The 25944-nt window shown below is 42.1% G+C and overlaps 1 protein-coding gene across 2 annotated transcripts in view; it reads left to right on the forward strand.

The window, feature by feature from the left end:
• Positions 1-24876, forward strand: part of LOC105277612 (protein borderless) — a 79134-nt gene extending 54258 nt beyond the window's left edge. For both annotated transcript variants that reach the window (XM_011336087.3, XM_011336086.3), the window contains exons 2-6: positions 2940-3052; positions 5815-5987; positions 17628-17783; positions 18854-19184; positions 21205-24876. In XM_011336087.3, the coding sequence (XP_011334389.1) occupies positions 2995-3052; positions 5815-5987; positions 17628-17783; positions 18854-19184; positions 21205-21344 (858 nt within the window). In that variant the 5' untranslated portion in view covers positions 2940-2994 and the 3' untranslated portion in view covers positions 21345-24876. The remainder of the gene's footprint in view (positions 1-2939; positions 3053-5814; positions 5988-17627; positions 17784-18853; positions 19185-21204) is intronic.
• Positions 24877-25944: the final 1068 nt, after the last annotated feature.

The following is a 25944-nucleotide window of genomic DNA, read 5'->3' on the forward strand; positions in this document are numbered from 1 at the left end:
GGCACAAGATAATCATAATATGAAGTGTTTCAAAGATAACACATCACGAGCGTTTTTCCTCTCACGCGGAATTTAGTCAAGCAGGAAGTTTCAAAATATTTTCTGCATGTCGGTCGAGCGTGGCGCGCTTGCTTTGGAAAATTCTAACATACATGGCAACCGGGAACGTATGGTGTTCGTGGGTGGTTTACGAATGGTCGAATCAGAATCCGCGAGAAGCGTAACGTATTGCGGATCTACCGGTAGCAGAAGAAAAACGCGAATATCGGGCGCGAATACCGGCCGTGAGTTAGGGAACCTGGAAGCCCCATTCTCGCAAACCCAATATAGATTTAGCACTGCGTACCGCGTTTTGAATTACCGTGATCCTGTTGTACGAAACTGGAAGCGATTTATAGAATGTCGATCGAGTGGTGCTCGGATCACATATTGATATTGCATATATCGCTGATTTATACCTCTTCCGATCGTATTCTCTTTCCTTTCCGCTTTTGAATATAGTATTACACATAATGGCATAGTACAATATTAATATAATGACAGATATAATATAAGCTCATGCAGTATACAAGCTTATTACGTATCATTTTTGGACGATAATCAATGATATCAACGATAATCAATTATTTAAATGATAATCACATATCATTTTTGAACCCTTCACCTATAACAATACATATTTCATGATTATAGCGGAATCGCAAATTTCTTACGATAATTCTCATGAAAAAACGTTTGGAAGTCCCTTAAGGGGGAAGCCTGCTTTAGAACGCTGAAAATAAGGTATATTTTACGAATTGTTTTTGGAGAAACTATACAGCGGATCATTATAAAACTTTTATGCATTTATTAGTACATGTTTAAAGATAAAAAAATTATTTTTTGATTTGAATATATCGCTTGTAGAGGTCGTCCTGGAGAAATCTTAGTGCAGCCGCGTCGCCGGCATTGCAAATTGGTGAGCATTCTCCTGCCTCCAAATTTCGTCTAAACTGAAAAATTGAAATATGTTCTCGTTATTTATGAATTCCTATCGTCGATGAACCAAAGAAAGAAGAAAAAAGTTGAAAAGTGCCAAAATGGTGGAGCTTAGAACACAAAAGTACGATTTTTAGGCAAAGGTTTTGAACTTTTTCATGCAAAAATAATTGTTTAACTTAATGTTTTTATGAATATTAAAGGTTCATCGACGATGGGAATTCATAAATAACGAGAAAATATTTCAATTTTTCAGTTTGGATGAAATTTGGAGGCAGGAGAATGCTCACCAATTTACAATGCCGGCTGCACTAAGATGCCTCCAGGACGACCTCTACAGGCGATATATTCAAATAAAAAAATAATTTTTTTATCTTTAAACATGTACTAATAAATGCATAAAAGTTTTATAATGATCCGCTGTATAATTTCTCCAAAAAAATTCGTAAAATTATACCTTATTTTCAACGTTCTAAAGCAGGCTCTCCCCTTAATCGCAACGATCGAGAGATCGATATCGAGCGGCAATACTGAGGATCCAGATTATGCGATTGCGCAGCCGTTTCGGTATTCGGGACTCGCAGCCGATGTCGTATTTATCTCTTCAAATAATCTGCGTCTTTTCTCGTATACGCAAGACGATCCCTGGACGGCAATTACGCGAGTATACGAAAGTCACTTCGGAGCGTTTCTCTCTGGCGATCCCGAGAGATCGCGGCCGAATCGCGATACGAATAATATTCCGGCGGAATATTTATTGGGCCGACTGTGTGAATCCTCCGGTGTGGATCTCGGCGAAATATCATCACGCTCGTTCAGCCGTTGTTTCGTCCCGGGAATTCATCGAGTGCTCCATCGAACGCTTTTCTCTTTTTCTCCCCCGTGGCGTATCTCCTGCGTGGATCGCGGATCTCCATCTTCAGAAGAGCCCTTCAGTTTCCACATCTACGTTCTGTCACTCGCTCCCAGCGGAAATGCTCAACGTCCTTCCAATTCTCTTAGCTACCGTGCCGGATATCCCATCTGTCGCGTGACCTCCTTCCATTCTTTAATCTTCCCATCTTTATCTGGAGCGCACGAACCCTTGGATTAATGTCTAATGACGTCGCCGTCGTCACCGCTAATTTACGTCTTCCTTTCATTTCCCTTCGAAAAAGATAATCGCGCATTTTTACATTATGTACTTTCGTACGTCCGGTTAATTGGATTTTTCAGCGAATTTTGTAACTATTGAAGTGGAAGTTCTCCCTTCAGGTTTTTCAGAATTCTTTTATTTCTTGCCTCCTATTTTTCGTATTGCTGAGTCCTTACACGACATGTATACGTATGCACACATGTATATGTACATGTACTTGATTTTTTTCTGTCAGTAGAGTTTCTTTCAGCTTTTTGAGCTTTTAGTTCTTTTTTCATTTTTCGTTTTGTATTATTGATACATACGTGTTGTATTATATATGTATGTATGTATGTACGAGAAAAAGGATGAAATATTATTAAAAGAATCGTGCGGGAAAGGGTCAGACCAGAGCCCGGGCAGAGGCACGTTATCCACGTCCCTATCGATCTCACACGATTCAACAAAAACGTTACATCCGTGCGCTAGGAAGCGTTAGGAAAAACCAGCACGTACACCTCGCAAAAAAACCGTAGCCCTTTTTATTCGGCGAAACTAGTTAATACCACGTTAGGGGCACCTCGTAGTTTTGGAACACGCTCCGGCATTCTCTCGTTCTCCGCTTTGGCCCTAATTTTTTTCTCACGGGCGGACATATGGTCTCTCGCAGCTTGAAGGCAAACGTGTTAAGTGTGCGAAGGAAAAAGAGAACAGAAAAGAGAACGAGGCCAAACAGGAAAATACAATTTAATTTTCCAACTAGAGTAATTTAATTTCTATCAATATGTAAGGCGATTGTTCGAAATTGTGAGTAATGCTAAATCTTTGTGTTTCAATTTGATTTCAGGTATTCAGAGAAGGATGCATGACTGACGAAAGGAGGATATATTTTGTTTATCATCATGAGGACACTTTGGATCGTAGTGGGCATTCTACTAGAAATACATTTGTACTTTACTGGTGAGTTTAGAAATATCTGCAGATAGAATATTTACATCGTCTGCGTATAAATTGGAATTATTGACTTGATTAACAAAATCCATAACACGCTGTAACGAAAGCAATATACTTAAATAATATAATTCCGTGCAAGAATTGTATTAATTATATCAATCTAAATTAAACGTGTCGTGTGTGTGCCTCAAATATTTTATTATAAAACATGTACATAGTTGTATATTTCTCAAAGTATGAAAATATGAAACAATCTCTTTCAAACAATTTCACAAAATGAAAGTTTTGCTGAAGATTAACGTCTTATTCTTTACAAGAGTGCGCCTTGTTGTTCCACATTTCCAAGTTTCACAATTGCATAATAATAACGCGTACTTCATGCACTTTTACCGAGAATTTTTCTGTTTTTGATCTCGTTCGAACTCGTCACGCCAAAGGAGCGCAACATCCTCGTGCAACCTCTTAAACAAGATTAGAGCTATATAGGAATTGCGGCGGAAGAGACGGCACACTCATTTGTATTTCCATCTCGTTTCGCCATTTGCCTCCGCTCGTCTCGCAAATCGTGTGTTTAAGTAGAGACTCTCTCAGCCTAAATAATTCCCTCCCTAATTTCCCTCCCTCGTTGCGACCCCGTCGACTCCGTCTGCTCCACGACCTTCACCGCTCTGAATAAACGCGGCGGAAAACGTCACGTTTCTTCGCGACACGCCACGTTCCGCCGTTCGGCCGAATCATTTTCGTGCCGACGATGGAAAACACTTAATTCCGCGCGTCAGTCCGCGGCTGACGAGCAATTTCCGGCGATCGCGTTGCGTGCAAAAACCCGCGGCGTGTTCCCGCTTCGTTAGCGAGTGCAAATCGAGCTTTGAAGCGCCCTGACAAGGCGAGCGCAATCGAGTCTACTATTGTCCCGTCTATTGTCGCCGATCTTCCGATGCTCGAATGATTTTTCTCTCGCAAGACGACGTCATCGTCGTCGCCCAGTTTCCACCGGACAAATTCGCGGACGAACGTCTTCTTCCCGAACGAGACGGAAAATTGAGGTCGTCGCCGCCGCCGTAACGCCGCCGAAGCTTTAGATCTAATTGAAAGTTTAATTAAATGCACACCGGCCCCTATTACCGGGCCGTTTTACGATTCCCGATTCGGCAAACTTTCTGAAATTATGCCAGATTAATCTTCCTGTACGTGCGAGCACTAATCACTGGTAAATTCAATTTGGAGAATTGCATTGGCACGACTCGTCCCGTCCATATCCGTGAGAGAGAAGCTTTTCTTAATGACGAGCGTTGAAGATTTAATGTGTATATATAATGTCATTCACGGTATTATTTCGTAATCATGCAAATTTTGCAACGTGCGTTGCAACACTGCTTAAATATCCGAAGATATTATCCATGAATTTCTATTCAAAAAGATTTATGAAATCCGGAAATTTATATTATTGAAATATCGTGATATTTTGCAACGAGATTTACGATGAAATATTTTCGTTATAACAATTCTGTGTCTCTCATCGCGCTATTAATTATTAATTCCATCATTCATAAATCGCACTGTGAAAAAAACACAAAATCCACACGTAAACAGATATTTTATCTTGCTCGTAATTTCCGCTCGCAAATGTATCTATATCTGTTACCCATGAGAGTATTTTCCTCGTGCAGCGGAAATCCAAGCAAACATCTAAGTCCCGTCGAAACAGGATTCTGTAACGTAAACGAGATACGGCCGTAAAGTGCGTCAGGCCGCGCATACATGCTCGTCGCTGCGTTTAAAAAAAAAGCGAACTTTGTGCCAGCATCGCTGGTATTAGGCGGCAAGTTTCGAGCAGCGCTTTCAACTCGCCCGAACAGAAATGGAAACTTACCGGATATTTGCCAACCGGAGCTCGCGCGAAACGCTCGCGGGGCAAATCCTTTTTTCCTTTTCCTTTCTTTTTTTCCAGGAAGTCCGAGATGCGCAGGGATGAGCGAACGATCGGGGTCCTCGAGCGACGTGAATGCGAGGGACGAGACAGAGATTGAGAGAGGAAGAGAGGGAGGGAATTTCCGGCTGAATATCCGCGGGAATTCGTCGGGTTTGCTGTACCTTGGGTGCCGGTAAACGCCCGGCCGGTCGTAATTGCCGTGACTAAGTTATTCACTTAAGCCACTCGGGCGACTCTCGGTTATGCGTTATCGTCGCGATGGCGGCGGCTACATTAATCTCGGGGCGAGAGGGTGCTTCGTCGTCTCTCGCAGTCTCCTCGCACCGTGCTCTTCGTGAACCGGCCGGCAGCCATGGAGATCGTCTCTTAATCCTTGATCATAGCCGGCCTTAGGACTAGCTCGCGGAGGAATGGCCATTGCACGAGACGCGGGAATATTACGCGGCGGTTTTGCGCGTTTCACCGTGACGTCCTCGTTTTTTATTTAATTAATCGAGGGATTCTGTTTATCCTGTCTCGTTGCAAATTATATGAGATCTGAATATTATAGGACTCGGTATAAAGTATCTTTAACTTCGTTTGCATGATTAGCAAATGTTTATTTAATAATAATAGTTATTCGTAATTTCTCTCTCTCTCTTTTTGAAATTAGACAATAATTTATTTTTGACACTCTGATTATTATCAAATTTAATAAAATTCTTATTATGATTTATGGAAATGAGAGAGATTGTTACTGTAGCGATTTGTTAACGCAGTACGCGCAGATTGTTGTCTGAAATCGGGGAAAATACTTTCTGTCTTCAAAATGCGTTGTTGTAATTTATGTCCGCAGTGAGCCAGGCCAAGCATCAGCAGAACTCAAGTGCCAATAATGTAATCGCTCCATTGAGTGCCCCGGAGGGTAAAAATGAAGACGTAATTCAAGGACCAATTGGAGAGGTACTTGCTCAAAGTGGTAGCGTGGCAGTTTTGCCGTGCAAAATTACCGATCCTGGAGCCGGAACCGTAAGTGTATCGCATAATTCATAGAATCGTACATTTATATCGTATATGCCACGTGTGCACACAAATGTAACGTCTTTTGTGTAAAATGTGGGAATATAGATAGAATTATTATATACGTTGTAAAATGTAATATATTACGTGGACGGGAAAATTGAAATTCTTATTTGTTACACGAATACAAAGAAACCAATGAAAAGCAATAAGTATTATCCTCTGAACGATCCGAATATGATTATATAATGAAAATGCACCGCGGAATAATTTTATCATCCAAGGAAATTATTTCTTTGAAAGAATATATACATTGAAATATTAATAATCACTATTTCTCGCTCGATTATTCTTGCGCCGTTTCTCTGACCATTTCAATACTTCTCAGCTCCTTTTATTCACGCCAGATTTTCCGGATTTTCATTTCCGCTATACGGACAGGTTCGAACGATCTTCATTTAATTTCCGTTTCCTATCGCGCGCACGCCACACACAAGTGATCCATAAAGAAAGTAGTACGCGCTGTTCCTAATACGATTACGCTTTTGTGTCGTAGCCATGAAACGAGCATTCATATGGAAACTTGTCGAGGCATTACGAATGATGAGCAAGGATCTTAAATAATAAATATATCGCTCAAAAGTTCTTTTTGGGACAAATGTCTTTCACGTTACATGTTTAAAGTTCAAACCTATCGTTTGCCCCTATGAATTATTTCATCATTACTGATAGCACTGTGGTATCTATTTTTCAACACAATTTATCATCATCACTCGTGTGCTCCGTAAAGAATGAATTATACAACACGCTAAGACAACAACATGCGTGACTAATTTCACCATCGTGTGATGATGACGTTGATATATTTCTATACACGCTCACGATTCTATTCAATGAAGAATTATGTACTCTGCTCGTCGAAAGAATTATTTTTACCAAAATGAGAGAAAGAGATATAAAATTGAATATAATATTATTTCTAATTTTATCGCGGAATATACCGATGTTATTGGCGCAACATTGGAAATATCACGTATCGCAATAACAAAAAGATACGAGAAATTATTAAAAAAATGTATAAATAATATAAATTGAGATTTATATTATATGTAAATTATATCCCATGTAACATATATCTATCAAAACGCTTCACACTGCACGAATTACTCGTTTCAAGCACGATAAAACTGTGCAACGACAATTTTACTTGTTTTTGCGAACAAGAACAACTGGTCGCAAAGTTCACGACACAGGTCACGACAGAGATTGTAATACATTCAAGCGACATAAAAAGAGGAAATACGGATTTAATCATCGTTTAACTCGAATCCAAGCTCGACGCATGTAACGCGTTTTTTAGTAACTATTTGTGAAGGCCGAGCTGCCGATTTGTTGAGTTTGCGATTGAAAGCGCAAACACGTACATATTCCATCCCTTACAGAGATACACACATGGATTCCGCGCGTAAACCCTCTAACATGTGTATGCGTTTCGAATATTCGCACGTGGCGCGCGGTATTGAAAGCGGAAGCGAACGCGATGCGCCACGCTGCAAGTATAAATGATAGGTCGATACAGTATTTTCGCATGGGAGTACCAGGCTATTCGTTCCTTTTTCCTCCCTCTCTCTCTCTTTTTTTGCGGCCCTTGCCACGTATTTTAATACCATAGCCGTCGGTCCAGCAAATTGGCCTAGTTTACGATGCGTGACGGCGCACGCTCCGCCGTGCACGCTCTTTGTCTTATTTAATCGGCTGCTCCCGAGGAGAATCAACGGACAATTCGCATGAACAACGGCCGCATCAATATTCGAGCCACGTTCCGAGATACTTTTTGCGTGCTGCGTTTCAGCACCGGATGCGAAAGAACGTCAACTTCCGCCGCAAGCTTCTCCTTCATGGGACTGGTCTGCCGCTTTCCTGCGGCCTCTCTGCTCTCTAAATCCGGAAATATTCCGGCGTGTTCCTCGAGTTTCGATCTGTCGCACGATGTGTAATGTGTACATTTTTATCAAATAATATATTCTTCTGCGAGTGCACAATCGCGCGGCATAACGCCGCCGGATCAGTCGTCGATCACGCGACAGATCGAAGCATCCCGTGGAACATCCTAGGATATTTTAGCGGAATGGAAACGCGTTAAATCATCGCGGCTGCCACGCGACGGAACGTTCTCTGTGCTTCTTTTTCCTTTCCTGGAAAAGTGGAGGAGCACGAAAGGGCAAACCGGGTTATGTACACCGGGTGATCGGGGGTGGCAGCGGCGACAGTGGTAGAAACATTCCCTCCCTCGATATACTCTCGCCACGGTGTTACCTTAGAAATCGGAATGGAATTCTGAGAGTCGACGGACGGCTCTCTCCGGCGCGACGCGCACGTCACCATGAAATTCCGAATCGCAGTCGGGTTTCCCATGTCGAGACATCGCGACGTGAATGAGACACAAGCCGACTTTAAATGCGCGTCTTCCGATGCGGAGCTGCTCTCCTCCGTTCGTCGTCCGCAGAGGACTTGTTCTTACACTGTCGTGCACAGTCGCCGCTTTCTTCAAAAATACAGAAATGAATTCGTGGGTGAAGATTGGAACCACAGACGAAAGTATCTTTCTCTTAACGGAAGTTTTTATTCGGAGGTTCGCGCGTTTGTTTTATTAAACGCGACTCTGCGCTCGTGTGGCTGCTCTGGCTTTCAATAAATTACGTGGCTCAGATAAAGTGTCGTGAAGAGCTTTTTTTAGGGTCTCCCCTTGCGTTATATCCCGACACGATGTTGCGTTCATAAAAGGAACAGACAGCCCGCTTTGATGTAAATCGCAATCGCATTTCAATATTTGTCTGTAGCGAATCGATACACGTCGCCACGTCGAAACCGCGGCCACATCACACCGCCGTAAACAGGCACGAAAACCCCGGAATGCTTTCGGGTAAACGGCATGTTTATGTGAACTTCGCCGAAGGTTTGCTCTTCTCCCTTTGATTTCCGAATTTTACGGCTTCGTCCTGAGGTGCGGGGCGCGGGGGATTTAGATCGTAATTTACTTAAGGCGGGAGTACTTCAGATCCCCTTTCCACTTTACGCATTACCGGAGTTCCCTGCAAATATAACGCTGGCAAAACGATTCGTATTTTCAGCGCGCTCATTTCCCCCGCGGGACTTTCTTTTTCATTTATTCTAATAACATTATTGCGCGAGCGGAACCAATTCATCTCGGCTCGATTACAATGCGAGTTACGTCAACTGGAATCTCGCGAGGAGGAATTGTTTTAATTAAAATAGATATTAACGTTAATGAAGAATATTTTTGATCATGATTGTTGATTCATTGCTTCATCTCTTATTAGCTGGAGGAAATAAAGAAAATACTATTTACTCAAGAAAATCCGATTTCGTGAGAAGGATTTAAGAATAAGAGAAAGAATTTCTTTTCTTGATTTTTTATATTTAAAGAACCTGTTAATATATTTATATTAATTTATTATTATAAGAGGATATTAATTCGTTTGAATAAGGTAATTCAATTTTACAACTATTATTTATCTAAGAAGAAATATTTCGAATATATATTATATATCAATAATATATCGATATACTGTGACATCACACGTTACGCTGTTCCAAATAAAAAGAAATTGTTTCAAAAAAGAGTTTACTTTGGAGTAGCCAAAGGGGAAGAAGAAAAGGAAAGGGAAGAGAAAAGGAAAGAGCCAAGATAAGGACACCGTCGTAGCTCCCGAAAAATCGATAGCTCCCTTTATTGTTCTTTACTGCACCGAATGATCGCTCGCTGGAGATTTCCGTTCCGGACGATACGATACGAAAGTTTGCGAAATCTAAGGCCACTTATGCAAAACTGCCTGTTCCTGTCACGAAGCACATATAACCTCGGTGGATCCGGCACTGTCGCCGGCCATGAATAAAAGATGAATTCATGCGCGTCTTGTGTACCGCAGAAATACAGAAACAAGAAACAAGGCCGCCTTAGGCTTCCTTCTCCGCCTCCCGCGCAGTCAAGACCAAAAACAAGTAAAAAGTACCCGGCGCTACCGCGGCAGGCGAAGGGGATGGCGAAGGGGATGGCGAAGGGTGGACGAAGGGAAAAGTGCATTATACGTCTTGCCTGTGTAACCGTTGCCGGAAGTTTATCTCACTCCCAATGAAGTATAACATGTGTAGGGACGTTATTAATTGCGAGTAAGTTTTCGAATTCGTTGCGAGTGGCGCGCGAAAACCCCCTTGGTAACCGGGAGATGATCGCGAGCAGAGAGAGATAGAGCGAGCAGCGCGTGCGTGCCGTATTGTGTGTGCGAGAATTAACCTACGTTGTATAACGCGTAATACAGAGTTGTTCATTTGCATAATCATCTCGTCCGATCACTACCCCTCGATCTATCATTCAACATCTATACATGTAACACACTCACTCACTATAGTGAACACACGGACGTGTCACCAGATATTTTCCATTGATAGATAACTTGTAAATCGATAGCTACGTGTACCTGAAATACTTTTAATTAAATAATGAATATGGTAGCGATTGCTAAAATGGACTTGGAGACTGGAATCCAATCCTCTCCATCGAATGTTATCATATTTGGATACAGTTAGCTGAATTTTAGGAATCAGGAGGATATGAATTTAATTTTTCATTGAGTTTAACCCTTCGTGGTCACTCGGGGTCCAAAAGACCCCAACGAAGGTTTAAGGCTTTATATCTTTCTGTTCTAAATTGAAAATTAACTTTTTACTGCCATTTACCGGTAGCTTCAAGTATTCTTTTTCCGTTCTAATACTAGGTATCGCCCGCAGCGCACTAGTATAGAAATAGCAATTATTCAAATAACATTTCCCGCGTGCTGGGGTCTTCCGGACCTCCTGTGTGATCAACTTGTAATTTGGTATCAAAAATTTGGAAAATTTTGTTTTTGTGATTTTCGCACATATTATCTGTGGAAAAACGTAAGTGCAAGTTTAAAGACCGAGTAATTTTTTTCTACAAAGGTTATAAGCATTTATTTACACTTATAGATGGCATATGATTTACGGAGTCGTGAGTTTCAAAATTCGTTGTTGAATGACATTGAAAATACAAATAATTATTAACAATACTTGTAATAATAATAATGTTTTATGTTATATAAATACCCAGATAGCAGAGAGAGTTCAAAAAGAATTCACTTGTATGTCATTAATTCTGAGTTCATTTTCAGATGCAAAAAGAATTCAAAAGAATTCTAAGAACTCTTTTTGCATCTGAAAATGAACTCAGAATTGGTGACATGACAAATGAATTCTTTTTGAACTCTCTCTGCTATCTGGGTACACTTATTTTTCCATAATTGTAGATTTCATTTATCTCGAAAATGATCCACTTTAAGTCTGAAAATAAATACCTTTTTTGAAACGTGCATTATAACACTATTTTTTAAATTAAAGTATTACATCTCCACAATATGACCCTAAATTTGTATCGCAAAATAATAAAAATTTAAAAAGTTATAATTTTTTAAGTGAAAAACTCGGTTTTTCACGATTTCTAAATTCGTGAATTTTTTTACTTATGTTACAATTAAAATTTGCATAAAAAGCCTATTTCTCCTTGTTATACAAGCTTTCAAATTTATTATGTAATTTTGTAATTCAAATTGAATGAATAGTGTAAACACGGCAACCATTTAAAGTTGGTGGGGTCTATTGGACCCCATGTGACCGTTACGTGATTTTCTAGAAGTGTGACCACGAAGGGTTAATGAATATAAAATATTCGAAATATCATTAGAAAATTTCTCAGTTTATTTAGTTTAAAATATTTCTCGTTCGTGAATGAAATGAACTTTCCTATAATCTTTTCTATTCCTATAATCTTGATCTTAGGTACCATTTTGTATCGAGTATTTTAAGCGCGAGACAGGCTGATCGATATAAATTCCTGCGCGTGTTCTCGCTAAGAAGACACCGTATAAATTATCAGCGGACCTCCTTTTCGTGTTTTATCAACGAGCCCCGGGATTCCTCAATTTAAAGCGCCATTTATCTCCGCTCGGGGCGCGCCGAAAAAGTTGCGCGGCGGAAATATTCAAAGTCGTTTTTATTCCGCCTAGCTCTTTTATTCTCCGTTTCCTCAAGTATCGAGCGTTATTTTAAAGGCAAAGGAAGCCTGAAATATCGAAGGGTGAACACCATTTTCCGCGCGAGAAAGACGGCCCCATGCCTGTTTGCATGCATTTTAAGGGATCGGATTTTCGTTGTGATTGAGGCATCTTAAACAAAATATTTCAATCATGACGGTAGTTACCAAGGAAACACTTTAGATCGTCAACAAACAATCGCGATTGATAGTCTTCCGGTGTTCTTCACGGATATCTCAAGACTTCAGAAGACTTCTCTGAACATGATCAATTATCGCGGAAGCCGTGGATCGAGGATGCTCCAGGATCAAGCCAGCGATCTGACTATCGATCCATCTGCCATATCACTTTATGGAACTGCGTTACGCCACCTCGTAAAGGCATTAACTTACCCCAGATTCGTTCACATTGACCGTAATTCACTTAACTCGCTCGGAAACGCATCGATGTTATGTTCTCGCGCACTGTGAAAACCGCCGAGCGAAAAGATTACCGACGAACTCGCCCGACTACATACCGGATGCATACCGGGGCATCAGGAGGGTAGGGGGACGTCAACCTCTCCCGGTAAATCATGCAATAAATGGCAAAGCATGTCGAAGCGCGCCGATGGACGCGCGCGACTTCCTTTTGAAATGATTACACGAGAAGTCGATGTTTCACGCCATGATTTTACGTTTCTTTGCAACACGCACTTCCTCTTCCTGGCGTTTCATCGGCGTTCGGGGAAAATGGTTACCACCCCGGCGAAACGGAGCGCTCCCTCGAAAAATGTCGCCGAGCGCGATGAATTGCGCGATAAGATGGGAGAGGGAAATAATGGAGGATATTCGGAGACGTGTCGCGGGATAGAAAGAGGATAGCAGGCGGAGAAGCGGCGGAGTCCTTTGAGAACATAAATGCGAGTGGATGAGGAATTGGACGGAGTGGGGGGAATTACCGGAAATGAAAAGGTTCCCGGGGAGAATTCCCTTACAGACGTATTGAGACATTAAATTCCCCCTTTGTCGCCTCCAAGCCAACCCCGAGAAATATTCTTGCGTATCTCTCTTTCTCTCTCTCGTGACATGTCCTCATTCGTAGAGTCACGCGTGCCCTTTTTTGTTCCGTGAATAACGCGGGTTTCGCACATCCGAGACGTCGTGCGAAATCCATCAGCGAAACGGCGGGTTCCGAGAGAGCCCATCCTCTCGAAACTGACGCCGTAAAGCTTTACGGCCACGTTTCTCGAGAACGTGGCGGTCTTCGGGGGTATGATTTCCATGCTGGTTTCGTGCAATTTGTCCGTGCTGGAGGACTGTATTAAATCGCGAAGCTGCGCGCTTTAAACGCCGCGCTCCTCTGTGAGCAAATTAAACGACTGCGGCAGCGCGGAGTGATGGATAAATAAATGTGATGGATTCGAAATCGATACGTTGCGGCGGTGGAAATCAGTGTCGGGAAATGTGATGACGTCGTGACAAATGTAGCGTTTATAACGTTATCCTCCTGTCGATGCAGGAACATCCACTTATGGAATAGTGTGACGTAAATTCACCACGCCGTTATTTATAAGAGCTTTAATTTATTATTATGTACGATATACGTGTCGACGTGCGGAAGTTTGACAAATTACACGGATTACATTACAGGTTACGCGAATGTATGCCACTTTATTTGTCAATGGAGGAATCAATAATTTAAACTTGTCTCACGTGTCAGATTTAAATTAATGCCGTTGTTTTGAAGCACGAATGTTGAATGTATGAATCAGCCCTACCACTGGTTAATGTCAATCAGTTTTTAAATAGTAACACCAATATTTGCTTCAATGAAGTAATGGATATGCAATGACTGATCGATGCACGATCAGTGACCACTATTCGCGTTTCAATACGTCAAAATTGACGTATCGATTATAATCGTTTTCGAACTAAATCTCAAGAGCATTCTCTTGTTAAGTTATCAATCTGCAAACTCGTGTCGCTTTATGCTTGCAGGATATATACATATTTTTTTATTTCAAAGAGGATTTATATTTTCACAAAAAATAACTTATTTAACTAATGGAATTAAATCGAGATGTTTGTACGAAGCAAGCCAAATGCATCGTGTTTCTGTTCGCGATCTCTAGAAAAAAAAAGAAACTGCACGACGTGAGCCTTTTTTTAAACAGAAGTAAATGATAATTAACTTTAATCAGCGGAGTCTCGCTTTAAGTTCTCCTCGATTCTGTGAGTAATGCCGTCGCTACGCTAGCTTCGAGTTCCCGACTGTGGCGTGTATAGAATGCGACTGTAGTGGTTGGCTTGATTCCCGTCCGCCTCCGGCTGGGTGAGGGAACTTTCCTCATTACAAGAATACTTCTAAAACGGTTCGCCTGATAAACGAATGAACTTTCGGCGTTCCTTATCGGCGATCCCGATGCTATATCAAGTAAGAGTCGAAAGTGATCGCGGGAGTGCAGTGACGATGGGGTGGCGGTCTTTAATTTCCTTCGCGCCATCGCCGGGGAGGGGGTGGCTTCACTGCAAGTACGGAGACGGTTTTATTTACCGTAAAAATGTCTTTGACAATAACTGAATAATTTTTCTCACGATAAAAAACTTTCGTAATAGCGCGTTCCTCACGCAGTCGCTTCATTTCATTTCTGACGTCACTTTATGACGTTTCACGTTATTCCCGTGTCATTCATCATGCCGTATCATTCCTCATTATTTCACGTCATTACTGCTTCGACGTAATTACCCACTATAAATTGTTAATCTCTCGCGCTTCTGTTTCGCCTTCGTAGCTTCCGTCCCGATTGTGCCGTTCGTTCTCGCATGGTATCTAGAATGTGGCGCTTTAAGTTACCGATCGCGGACGGCAATTTCCGGCGGACAGATAAAGAATGTGCGGCGCGGGTCTACCGGGATATTTTCCAATTAAGCTCGCGCGTGTGATGGTGCTTTTACAGCTTGTACCGGCGCACGTACTCTTTGCTTCTCGCGTGTAAACTCCGCGCCGTGGTACACGATCTTTCTTGTCTACGCCGAGAATCCCCACGTGGCTCGGTTTAATAGCTTTCCGCGGGAATTCGAGGGCCATCGGTTACCTAAGCCGCGTCTAATAAGACCGATGATGATGATTGAGCCCGGCGAAACAACGTAAGAGGAAATTAAGTACCGGCGGCACGACGGTTGGCTGCTTGGCCACGCCACCCCAATTTGCATTTCGTTCCAAGTTTTAATTGCTTTTAATCCTTTGCGGCTTACACGCCTCGCCCCGTGCCGCAAACTTTTAACCCTTTTCCTCGGGCAAGCCAAACACTCCCGGCTGGCCGCGAACCTCCCCGAGTCTCTCCTTCCAAGGCGGATACACTCTCTTTTTTCACGTTTCAACTCAAAGTAATTACTTGGGGGATGGGAATATCGCATGCGATTGTGTGAGCGAATCCACGCCGTCTAGTTTTCCACTCGCTGCATTCCATCAGTGTCTCCCTTTCAATCTCCCTGTCTATTTTTTCCCTCCCTAATGTGGACATTTTCTGGATCAGTTACTGCGTCGTAATCTTGAGCAACGAACTCTGCTTGTCCCGCGATGAAAGCTAAAGGCTAAACGTTAACTCGCGCTAACAAGTTGAACGATGGACATCGAAGGGATCTGGATTCCTTCATTGACTGCTCGTGCTTGCGTGAAGACACCGGGAAGTTTCTGTAACTTCACTCTCGTGATCGAGAGGAACTTCACTGCCTGATAACTTCCACCAGTCAAAGAGCAGCGACGTGTAAGTACACACACGTGCCCAGCTGTATATCGGATTCGCCGTTACACGCCGGTCCGCCGTAGATAGGTCCTTTTCGGAACGGAATCCGGGATTACAGCGAACAACCCCCCTTCCCTCTCGGATTACCGGGTTTGGCGGTGCCGGAGATGTCATATCCTTGGGAATTGGTTTCCCCGTGATGTATTACGTGGAATCGGTTTAATTATGTTCTCGCTCGGAGTACTAAGACGTTTATGATGAGGTTCATCCCGGTCTCGGGGTTCCCCCGGTAAAAAGTAATTGCCCCAGTAACGCGACATCTTGATCTGGCGGATCGATGCGGGGGAAATGTGGCCCACGTTGTGCCTCACGACAGGCACCTTGATACACTTGGAAATTACATATGTGCGCGAAATAATTAAATTCTCGTCGGCGCGCTGGAAAGACGCAATCGTTTATTAGAAATAGAATCGCACATGAGCGAGGAAATGCTTGATGCTACGTGATTGATGATAACAATCACTCACAGTCGAATATTTTACGTAATATTTTGTAACGGTGCATTTTGCGGTAGCGAACATATAAAAGAATGGATTAATGTGGCCAATGTGTCGCTCGTATATTATGCGGTGCGGCGAACGTGACACAAAGGCGAGGTATATGGTCCATTCGCTATAAAGCGCCTTAATGTAACACACAGCGAATCCGCTGTCCGATAATAAGCTCGGCGATAAAAGATATACGTAAAAGGTAATAGCAGGTTTGCATATTTGCTTTTACCTGCTATGCTGATATTAACGGCTATCGTGGGTGAGTCAAAGACGAAAAAAAGTTATTTATTTTTATTCCAAAAAGTATTAAAGTTTTAAAGATACTTTTTAAGCGTCCTTTTAAAAATCTTTAAAAGAGAGCTTTTTATGTATGAAGCTTAAAAAACACACAAATATAAAAAGACTAGAAGTTTCTTAATTGCTGCATAAAAGAGACCTTAATTATTGTATAAATTTTAATCTTTATCATTACATGACACACTAAAATAATTCCGATTCGTATAAATAAAATAAAACGAGGGATAAATAAAACGTTCCATTTGATTGCGTGTAAAAGTGCTGGGGAATTGATAATATTACTACGTGATTAAAATACCGTACGATGTAGCCACATCCGATATATCGGACATAGTTTCGTGGCTAGCTCGCTGGGGAACGAAAATTAGCTCGAAATTAGGGTACTCTAATGGCCGTGATAATTGATATTCGATGCGCGACGATGCTTTACTCTCTCTCTCTCTCTCTTTCTCTCTCGCTCTCTCTGTCTCGCGCATTGCTTCACATGACATACGTTGTTTCCCATATATTGTTACCGTAACTAGCCTAACTGCTTTCAATCTCCATGCGGTACAAATAGCTTTCATTATCCAACAATTGTCTCTTTGCGCATCAGCGTGGCAGGTAGTCATTGTGACCAAAGTTATGGTTTAAGGATTATGAATCTGACAATCCTGTAAAAGTGACAATTTAAGAATATGATTACTTTCTTTTTTGTATAGTATCAATGAGAATCACAATTCTTTTTATATAATAAATCGGCGAATATTTTAATTTTATACAAATCAATCGATCTTTATTTTCTTTTCTTCTTTTTTGGCAAAATTTTCAAATATTTAATAATTACGTCCTCGCAAATGTGAAATGAGGAATAAGAAATAAGAAGTTGAAATTGTTTGTATAAATATTTCAGATGATTATGCACGTGATATCATTGTCATCATTTCCTGTCTTTTCTTTGTTACAGATCACGTGGGTGAGACGAAGAGATAGACAGTTGCTAACAGTCGGCACTAGCACGCATTCCATCGACAAGAGATTTGTCGTCAGGCACTCGAGCACCGATTGGCAGCTCATGATACGCACCGTAACCATGGAAGACGCTGGCATTTATGAATGTCAGGTATGTTTAACAAATTTATAATCCTCCTGCAAGTTTTTTACCTTTTTGCCCATATTTAATTGTATTATAATTGTATTTGGAAATATACGCTCGAGATACTTAACATTATGTACACATTTAAAGATAATTTATTTATTATTGTATATTCAATTCGCACGTTTTACAGTTTATTAGAACGTACATTTCTATTTTTTTGTTTTCTCTTGTAAATTTTAGATTAATTATTTATAAAATGCATTATCGGAGTTTTACGATAATAGACACATCACGCTACGTTAAAAATTGTAACTATCATCAGTCAATATGAATCTATTATGTGTCTATTATCGTTCCTTGCTTTGAAAAGCGGAGTGGTATTTAGAATGAGATCAAATTTTCAGTAACTGTTACTTCAGGCGACGTTTGAAAGTTTGTGTCAATTACGTCTACTAAGCTGACCAATACCTAGTGTACAGTTCGATGATACTTTATTAAAGGTTTCCATATACCGAAAATGTCGACTATTAAATGTCACAGCGGTCATTTTCGTGCCAGTCGACGTTTAAGGTCACACCGCTTAGCCGCTTCTTTAACCTCATTGGAAAAAAGGGTAATCAGTGTCGCTTGTCCGAGGATAAACGCAATTTTTGATATACATCATGACGCGATATAAGCTTGTCAAGATGTAATCGCTCGTTATCATAACATCATGCACGAGAAAATTATGTAAACTGGGGAAACGCGTTAATTTCTGAATAAAATATTACCTTCCACATTTTGCAATTTAATAATTTTCTGTGTACAAGGATCAGTCATTTTCATACATTATATTCAACAGCAAAAACAGCATTATCAATCTTTACTCTTTATTTATTTATTTTTTAAAAACAATTGTTTTTAAAAAATAAAAAAAGAGAGAAAAATAAATTTTAAATCGAACAGAGAAATGATTGGTTCGAGTTTCCTCGGCAAGCAAGATCACGCGACCCTTTTCACCCCTTTCGCTTTTATTTTCACATTTTCGCTTTTATTGTCGTTCGCCCGATCGTTCGATAGGCAGAGTTAGAGGTGCCATTATATCACGTTTGCAGGTGACGTCGCATCCGGTGCAGCGTAACTTCGCGCGTTTGAAAATCACGGAGGCGTATTCGATAATACCGGGCGCGCCTGATTTGCACGTGAAGCAGGGCTCGAGCCTCCGCCTGGAATGCCAACTTATGGCGGCCACGGAGAAGCCTCTTTACGTCTTCTGGTATCGTCAGAATCGCATGATAAATTACGAGGAGCCCGGCGTCGACGTCAAGCTCACGTTGAATGGTTCCATTCTGACGGTGAACAAGACGAAGCTTACGCACGACGGCAACTACACGTGCACACCCAGCAACGCCAGGCCGGCGTCTATCATGGTTCACGTGATCGAAGGTGAGAAATGTAGAGTCATCCTCTCCTTAATCCACTTAAACTTAGCTCGAGATGCGAGGTCATTGGGGAAAGACTTCTGAGGAGTGGAAGTGAATCGAATGAAACGCTTGTTTAACTCGATTCTCGAATTTATGCTTCAAGAGGAATCTAGATTACCGAACGCGATTTCGAGTATCACGATTGAATTCCTTGATTGAATAAGCAACACTCCCTTGTCTCGAGTAAAGGCAATTTTTTATTTAATATTTGGCGGAACAAATGTTTGGGTAGGTATACTCTTTTTCATGAATTGGAAGAGATTGACTGCTTACTCTCGTTGCTTTGAATTTGCCAGCCAGAAACTTTGGACGGCAATATGCAGACATGTAACACTCGAACGCGAAGAACACTTTAAAGCTAGCAGACATTCTTAGTTTCCCGGCGAATCCGCTGTCCGATAATGATCCGGCAATTATCGCGATTATGCGTTTAGCTACTTGGAGAACGATGATTGCTGAAGATCTGGGTAAAGATTTTATGGCTCGCAGTACGAGGAGGCAGAGCTCGCGCAATTCTGGAGGATATAGCGCGCGATGGTAATTGACTGCCCTAGTTACACACCGACGAAGATCGGCGCCGATCGGCGGCGGGTGGAACTTCCGCGGAACTTGAATATTCATTAGAGCGAGAGCCGAACAATTAAACGGTTGTAGGGAGCTCATTACGATCGGATTTAGCGGCTCTCGTAGGCGCATTCATCCCGCGAAAGCCCGTCCCGGTCGTGTAAGCCCCGAGCTAGCGATAAGGGCGGAAGAGCGGTTGAAAATTGTACGACCGCCACTCCCCCGAAAGTTTTACCTTTCCGTGAGCTCGCGCGCACGGGGACGGAAGTTCCGCGCGAATTTTTTTCCGAAAGTACGCTGTAACTTTGGACGGGGCTTTACTTACACCTTAATGCGCTCGGTAACTACGTAATAACGCAATAGTCTGTGGGTCGTTATCAAATTTAACTATTATTTTCTTGTTACACAAGAAAAGGGCGAAGGAGATGATTTTTTATCCTAACGTATTTAGTCGTTTGTGCAAATAATTTATTTAAATGAAGTGCTTTAAGGATTACTGTAACGTAACATCGATATGGTTCGTTTAACTCATTACGCGAACTTCTTGTAGAGGATAATTATAAATAAATTTTAGATTTGTGTAAATTGATATTGTCTATAGATTTTTAGGATGATTAGTAGTAATACTCCTGCTTGGAAGGACTTCAAGAGAAACTATAAAGAAAGGCGAATTCCTTGAAAGAAGTTTGCAGAGTTCGGCAGATATTCATGCAATGTTTGCCGCGTCTCTATCGATGCCGATGCACATGACAACTCAGAAGTGTCACGCGCGTGACCAGATTGCCGAGAAGTATTTCCTATGAAGCAAGAAGAAGCGTCAAATGATCCACGCGCGCTTCACTTTATACTTCTCGACTCAGGAAACATCGGACGGTTTGATATCTTTCGGAGAACGCAGCTTCGGTTCTCCAGGGAAAGTTTTACCGTTTTATTCGAGCAAGGAAACACTTCTCGTCTTTCTCCAGACGTGTATTCTTTCTTCTATCTAAATTTAAATCTTCAAGAAACACTTCCGAGTATTAGCTCTCAGCTAAGCCGACGACGAGAATATTATCTCCATCTTTCCATTAGCGTCAGCTTTTATTAGATCATTAACTAAGTAATCCGGATCATGTTTCGATGGCAATGAATCAAATTAAATACATAGGTACTTAGCATAACATAGCTTATCAAATATTACTTTTATATCAAAACAGGCGAGCTTTCGAGAACAAACAACATTTTCCAAGACATCACTACATTGATTTGTGTTACTATCTAGACGCGATTATTTAGTTAATGACCTAATATTTCTTGGCAAATACATAAACGCATCAGCTTCCGTTTCACGCTTCCGATTTGTCACGTATATAAGACACTATTACCATTAAAATTCAGCCAAAGTAACGTCTCTATCCGCGCGTCTGATCTCGTTACAGAGGAGGAGAAGCCAGCGGCGATGCACGGGGGTGACAGAAGGAACCTCAGCCCGGCAATCTTGGCGAGCAACTTTCTGGTGTCCCTCCTAGCGGCCGTCAGCTGGAGGATACCGAGTTTCACGAGCCTTTACCCGACGTGAATTACCGCCGCCCCCGGCGGCATCCTTCGGCCCGTGTTCTATCCCAGTGTGACAACGGGTCCGCCGAGGGAAACGAGTTTCCGGGTCGTCGTCCTGCTACTTGGCGCGTCACGATCCCCGTTCGTTCCACCCCCGTCCCCCGTTTGCTCTCCCAGAAGAAACTTCAGTGCTGGGAATAGTGTGTGTGTGTGCACGCGCGCGCGCGATTTGCGAAGATGCCGGGTTTTACCTCTTACGTGTGTGTCTCTCTTTCTCTCTCTTAGCGTGCGCTAAGTAAAAACGCTGCTCGAGTGGTGGTTGCGGTTGTTCGCGCGCGACGGTTTACCGTTTGACAGTGCCAGCCGGATGAAGGGCCGGCGAAAGGGTCGACAGAAGGGTCGGCAGAAGGTCCTGGCAATACGAAGGCGTATACCTGCGTATACGACGCCTTCGATCCCTCTTCGACGCTCCTATTTCACCCTCACTTCCGGCCTGTGCTCGCGCGAGTGCTGTTCGTTAACGCGCCTGGCCGGACGACTATCCGACTACCGCTGGAATTGAACTATAGCGAGGATTCACCGTGTAGGATTACGTTTTGCTCTTGAACGCCCGCGTGATCTTCGTGTTCTCCTCGTCACGTGTGAGATTACGATCCGAGCTCGGACTTTAGAGACGTGGATTCGCGCGTCGAGATTCCGATGCGTACATGCCGGCGCAGTTTCCCGTCGCCATGTCCGCAGATATTCTTCTGCGATGATAAGATTTCTAAGAAAACTCCACAAAGATTTGCGAGATTAATCATTTTGGTCAGCCGCGAATGTTCCACACGTGGCGATTAATGCCGAAATCGGGTGAAATATGTGAAAATATGCCGCGGTAAATTTGTTAAAATTTAACTCGCGTCTCTGCCTCGGAGATGCGTTATATCTTGTGTTGTCGCTGTATGTTGTCTGGAATCGCTTTAATTTAACCGAAATAAAGCTGCGAATCGCCTCGGACGTAATCACGCGAGGAATCGCGACAGAACAAGAAGATTGTGGCACTATGGTACCAAGGTACATTGTAAAGTACGCAACACAGGTGAGAAAGTCGCGCGCGTGCGGAAAGGGCGGATATCTGTGCTTCGATTTGTTCGGCCGGAAGCGCGTTGGTTTCCCACAGGAAGCCTAGTTCCCGATGAAAGCCCTTCCGCTCGCTGCGCGTCGATATCTTTCGATGTGCGTGATCGACGAGTCGTTTTCTTCGTACGTGCATTCTACATATATATATATATATATATATACGTATAAATAAATATATATATACACATACACACACATATACACACATCCGTATGTATTCGTATGTACACACAAATGTGCACGGTGGAAGTTCGATTTATCGTTCTTCCAATTAATGGCTGTACCGTTCATATTTCGAAATCCCAAAGTGATTTGTATCGCTTATCGCTCGCCGCACTTATTGATTGCACACATGTTCAGTGCGACTACTGCCCGGCAAAAGCGTTCGATCGAGCTTCCTCCCACCGCGTACATACATACACACGCCACACACGTTGTTACATAACGTAGAAGTCGCGAGAATTCTGTTTGCCATGACCAGCGCTCGCGGTGAAGTCGTAATAATGATGAATCGCGCGGCACGCTCGAATCACCCGCTCCAACGAGATTCCTTTATTTTACCGAACGAATGATTCGGCAAACAGAAATTCACCCGGACCTGCCACTTTGTTGGAAAAATGAACACTCGTTCCGATAAAACTATCGTTTTACAGAGCAACGAGAGATATCGGAAACTGATATCTCTTAACTTCAAATCAGCGTTAGCGAGCTTTGCGAACTTGGTGAGCTTTGTTGCATTGAAAGAAAAAAATTGGTTGCAACGATTATAATTTAATTATAATTTAAATTTTGGTGATGATAATACTTGTATTGTAGCTTTAACTGTGTGTATCACAGCTGATCTTACGCTGCGTTGTGGTCGCCATAAGCATTTCAGATAGTTTTTAGTCATTATAGTAAAGCATCGCAAAATTATAATTAAGTGTGCTCAAGACTGGCTATCAAGAAATGATTAATTTATTTACCATCTTTCTATCCTGCTCTTAATTCTATGATATTAAAATCGGCCATGACTGATAAAATTGATTATGGTTGCCAGCACTATGAGTATAGATCATTCTCACAAACATTGCAGTAAACCTTGCAATATAAAAGTGAGTTTTCCACCTATAATTATTTCACCAGGCAAATATAATCGTAAACAGCGAATACTTTTCTCTTCGTATCAGTAAGCGCGAATAAATTCTTTTCTTTGCTTCGAGCATTGCTTCGAGATCTCGTTGGTGCGAGAGCAAGCGCGTATCTCGCGACGATTTGATTACGCGAGCTCGAGAGGTGGATGAGCGACGTTCTTTCCGCGTTGTACAAGCCTTACCTCAATTTCCTGTCAACTCTCACTGCGCCGTTGTCATCGCGATGGAGTCTCTCCTCCGCGCCTCGCGAGGATATTCCTCGGGCAAGTGCACGCCGACGAGCGGTATCGGAATAGAACGGAGCTGTTTGCCCGCTCCAGCTCCAGGGAATGTCCTTAAATAAATGATCGACGCGAATTGACGTTCGATCGCGCAAATGAACGCTCGACGAGAACACGAGGAAGCGGAAATCGAGAAGACGGAGAGTTCCGCTCGCGATCCTCGCGCGGCGTGCACCCGCTTCGCGTTTCACAAGTCTTCAAGATTAATGAGCGACCCAGCCTAGGCGCGTCGCGAGCGATGCGAGGGACGAAATCTTTCGGGAGAAGACGCACTTCTTCCTCTTCGGTTATCTCGATAAGGCCGGGACTTGGGTTCCGATAAGAAGATAACATAAAAAGAATTAAATTGAAATATATTAAAATATTTTGTTCAGCTGAACACGGTATTTTGAGAGCAGCACTTTCTTGTTCATCCTGATTCATACAGATGTATACACGTGGATCTGCACAGTAATGATGTTGATTCATCAAGATGTGAGAGACATTAATATTACAATTTCGCCCCTAATTAATCTTTTAATTTGTACAATGACTGTATACAATTATTGCAAACGGCAGGAATTCTCAAAGGGTGTTCACGGGGCGTTAATTGATGTTCAAACGTTTCCACGATATATCCGACATATCAGTCCGAGATATTCGATTATACATTTTTTTATGGCGATTATACATGTATTACGTATTATATGATTATACATTTTTTGATGATGCGGATGACGAGGGGATGATGGTAGAGAGGAGTGTGTACTCTCCTCTGAAGAGGATTTCCGCCGCCGACGATTTTTTTGCGAGTGGCGGAATGGCTCTCGGTTGGCGTTGACACCGTGGCTTTTCTGCGATGGAAAACGCGTTGGTGTCGCGGTCTTGAGCGTACATCGAGTTTTATGCGCGGCACGCACGACACGCGGCGGTGCGGCCGCGCGGACACGCGCTCATCAACGTTATTTATCTGGATACGTGGAATCAATGTAAATACTAAACATTCTAACTACACATTCAATAAAACATTAATCGTGATCATTCGAGTATAATGACTTTCCTCCCGCCATTTGAAAGGTATCCTCCACTCCCGCATTTTTTATTTTGTGCGATCTACTAAATGTGTTACGTAACATGTAATGTAGTCTCGTGTAATATGGATTCGTACAGCGCGGAAAAATTGCAGCAGAGCTCATATAAAGAAACAGAATTATGTAAACTGTAAGAGAGTAAGTATTTTGCAACGGAGACATGCAGATATATTTGTGAAAAAATATAGTTCCACGATAAGCAAGGAAGTTTAACGCATCGCGTGCGCGTTTCGACGGCTTAATAGAGATTTATTTCGCCAAAACCTGACAAGGAGAAAGCTTGCCAGTGATTCGCATTACCGTCTATCCGCAATTTTTTGACAACGAAGTTTTACGATGGGAAAACGACGAGTGATTGTACGCTTATCCGCGATAAGTGTACGATTATCCGCTTTTACAGGCCATTTTCCTCCTAACGGTTTTCTTTCTAAGGACAATGGAGAATCAATGGCGGGGTATTATATTATATCTCGCGTTGTGAGACTCACACGCGACCTACAGCAACGTACTGCGATACTATTTTGCGTGAACACGTATGCTCGCGTGTCCGTTCTCTTTAATCATCCGCGGATCGATGGCATTTATGTTAACGTAAATGTTACACGTTTCTATTGCGTGTATGTTAAAGCACTAATCCTCATAAAATTGGATTTTCTCCCCAGTTGCCGTTTTAATTTTCTCATTTCCCAGTTTTCATATTTTTGCTAAGCCTCGAATAAGCACATGTTGGGCTACTCGTAATGTTATTATCAATAATTTATGAGGTTTCTATTAATGATTACCGTTACGACTATTTCACTTTCAAATATTTTGCATTAACTAAAATTTTGTACGTTCTAATTTTGTGAGAGTGATTCTGCAATTATTAATTTTATAATTGTCTTACGTAATGATGTATAGATTGATGATAGATGATGTGTTAATATGGGTAAAAGGGGAGATTGACTTTGTCAGAGTTTAGAAGCGATTTTCAGTTTTGATGATACGGTGACTTGTTTGCTTTTATCATAACCGCT

Source organism: Ooceraea biroi, chromosome 7 (assembly GCF_003672135.1).
Source record: "Ooceraea biroi isolate clonal line C1 chromosome 7, Obir_v5.4, whole genome shotgun sequence".
NCBI classification, from domain to species: Eukaryota; Metazoa; Arthropoda; class Insecta; order Hymenoptera; family Formicidae; genus Ooceraea; species Ooceraea biroi.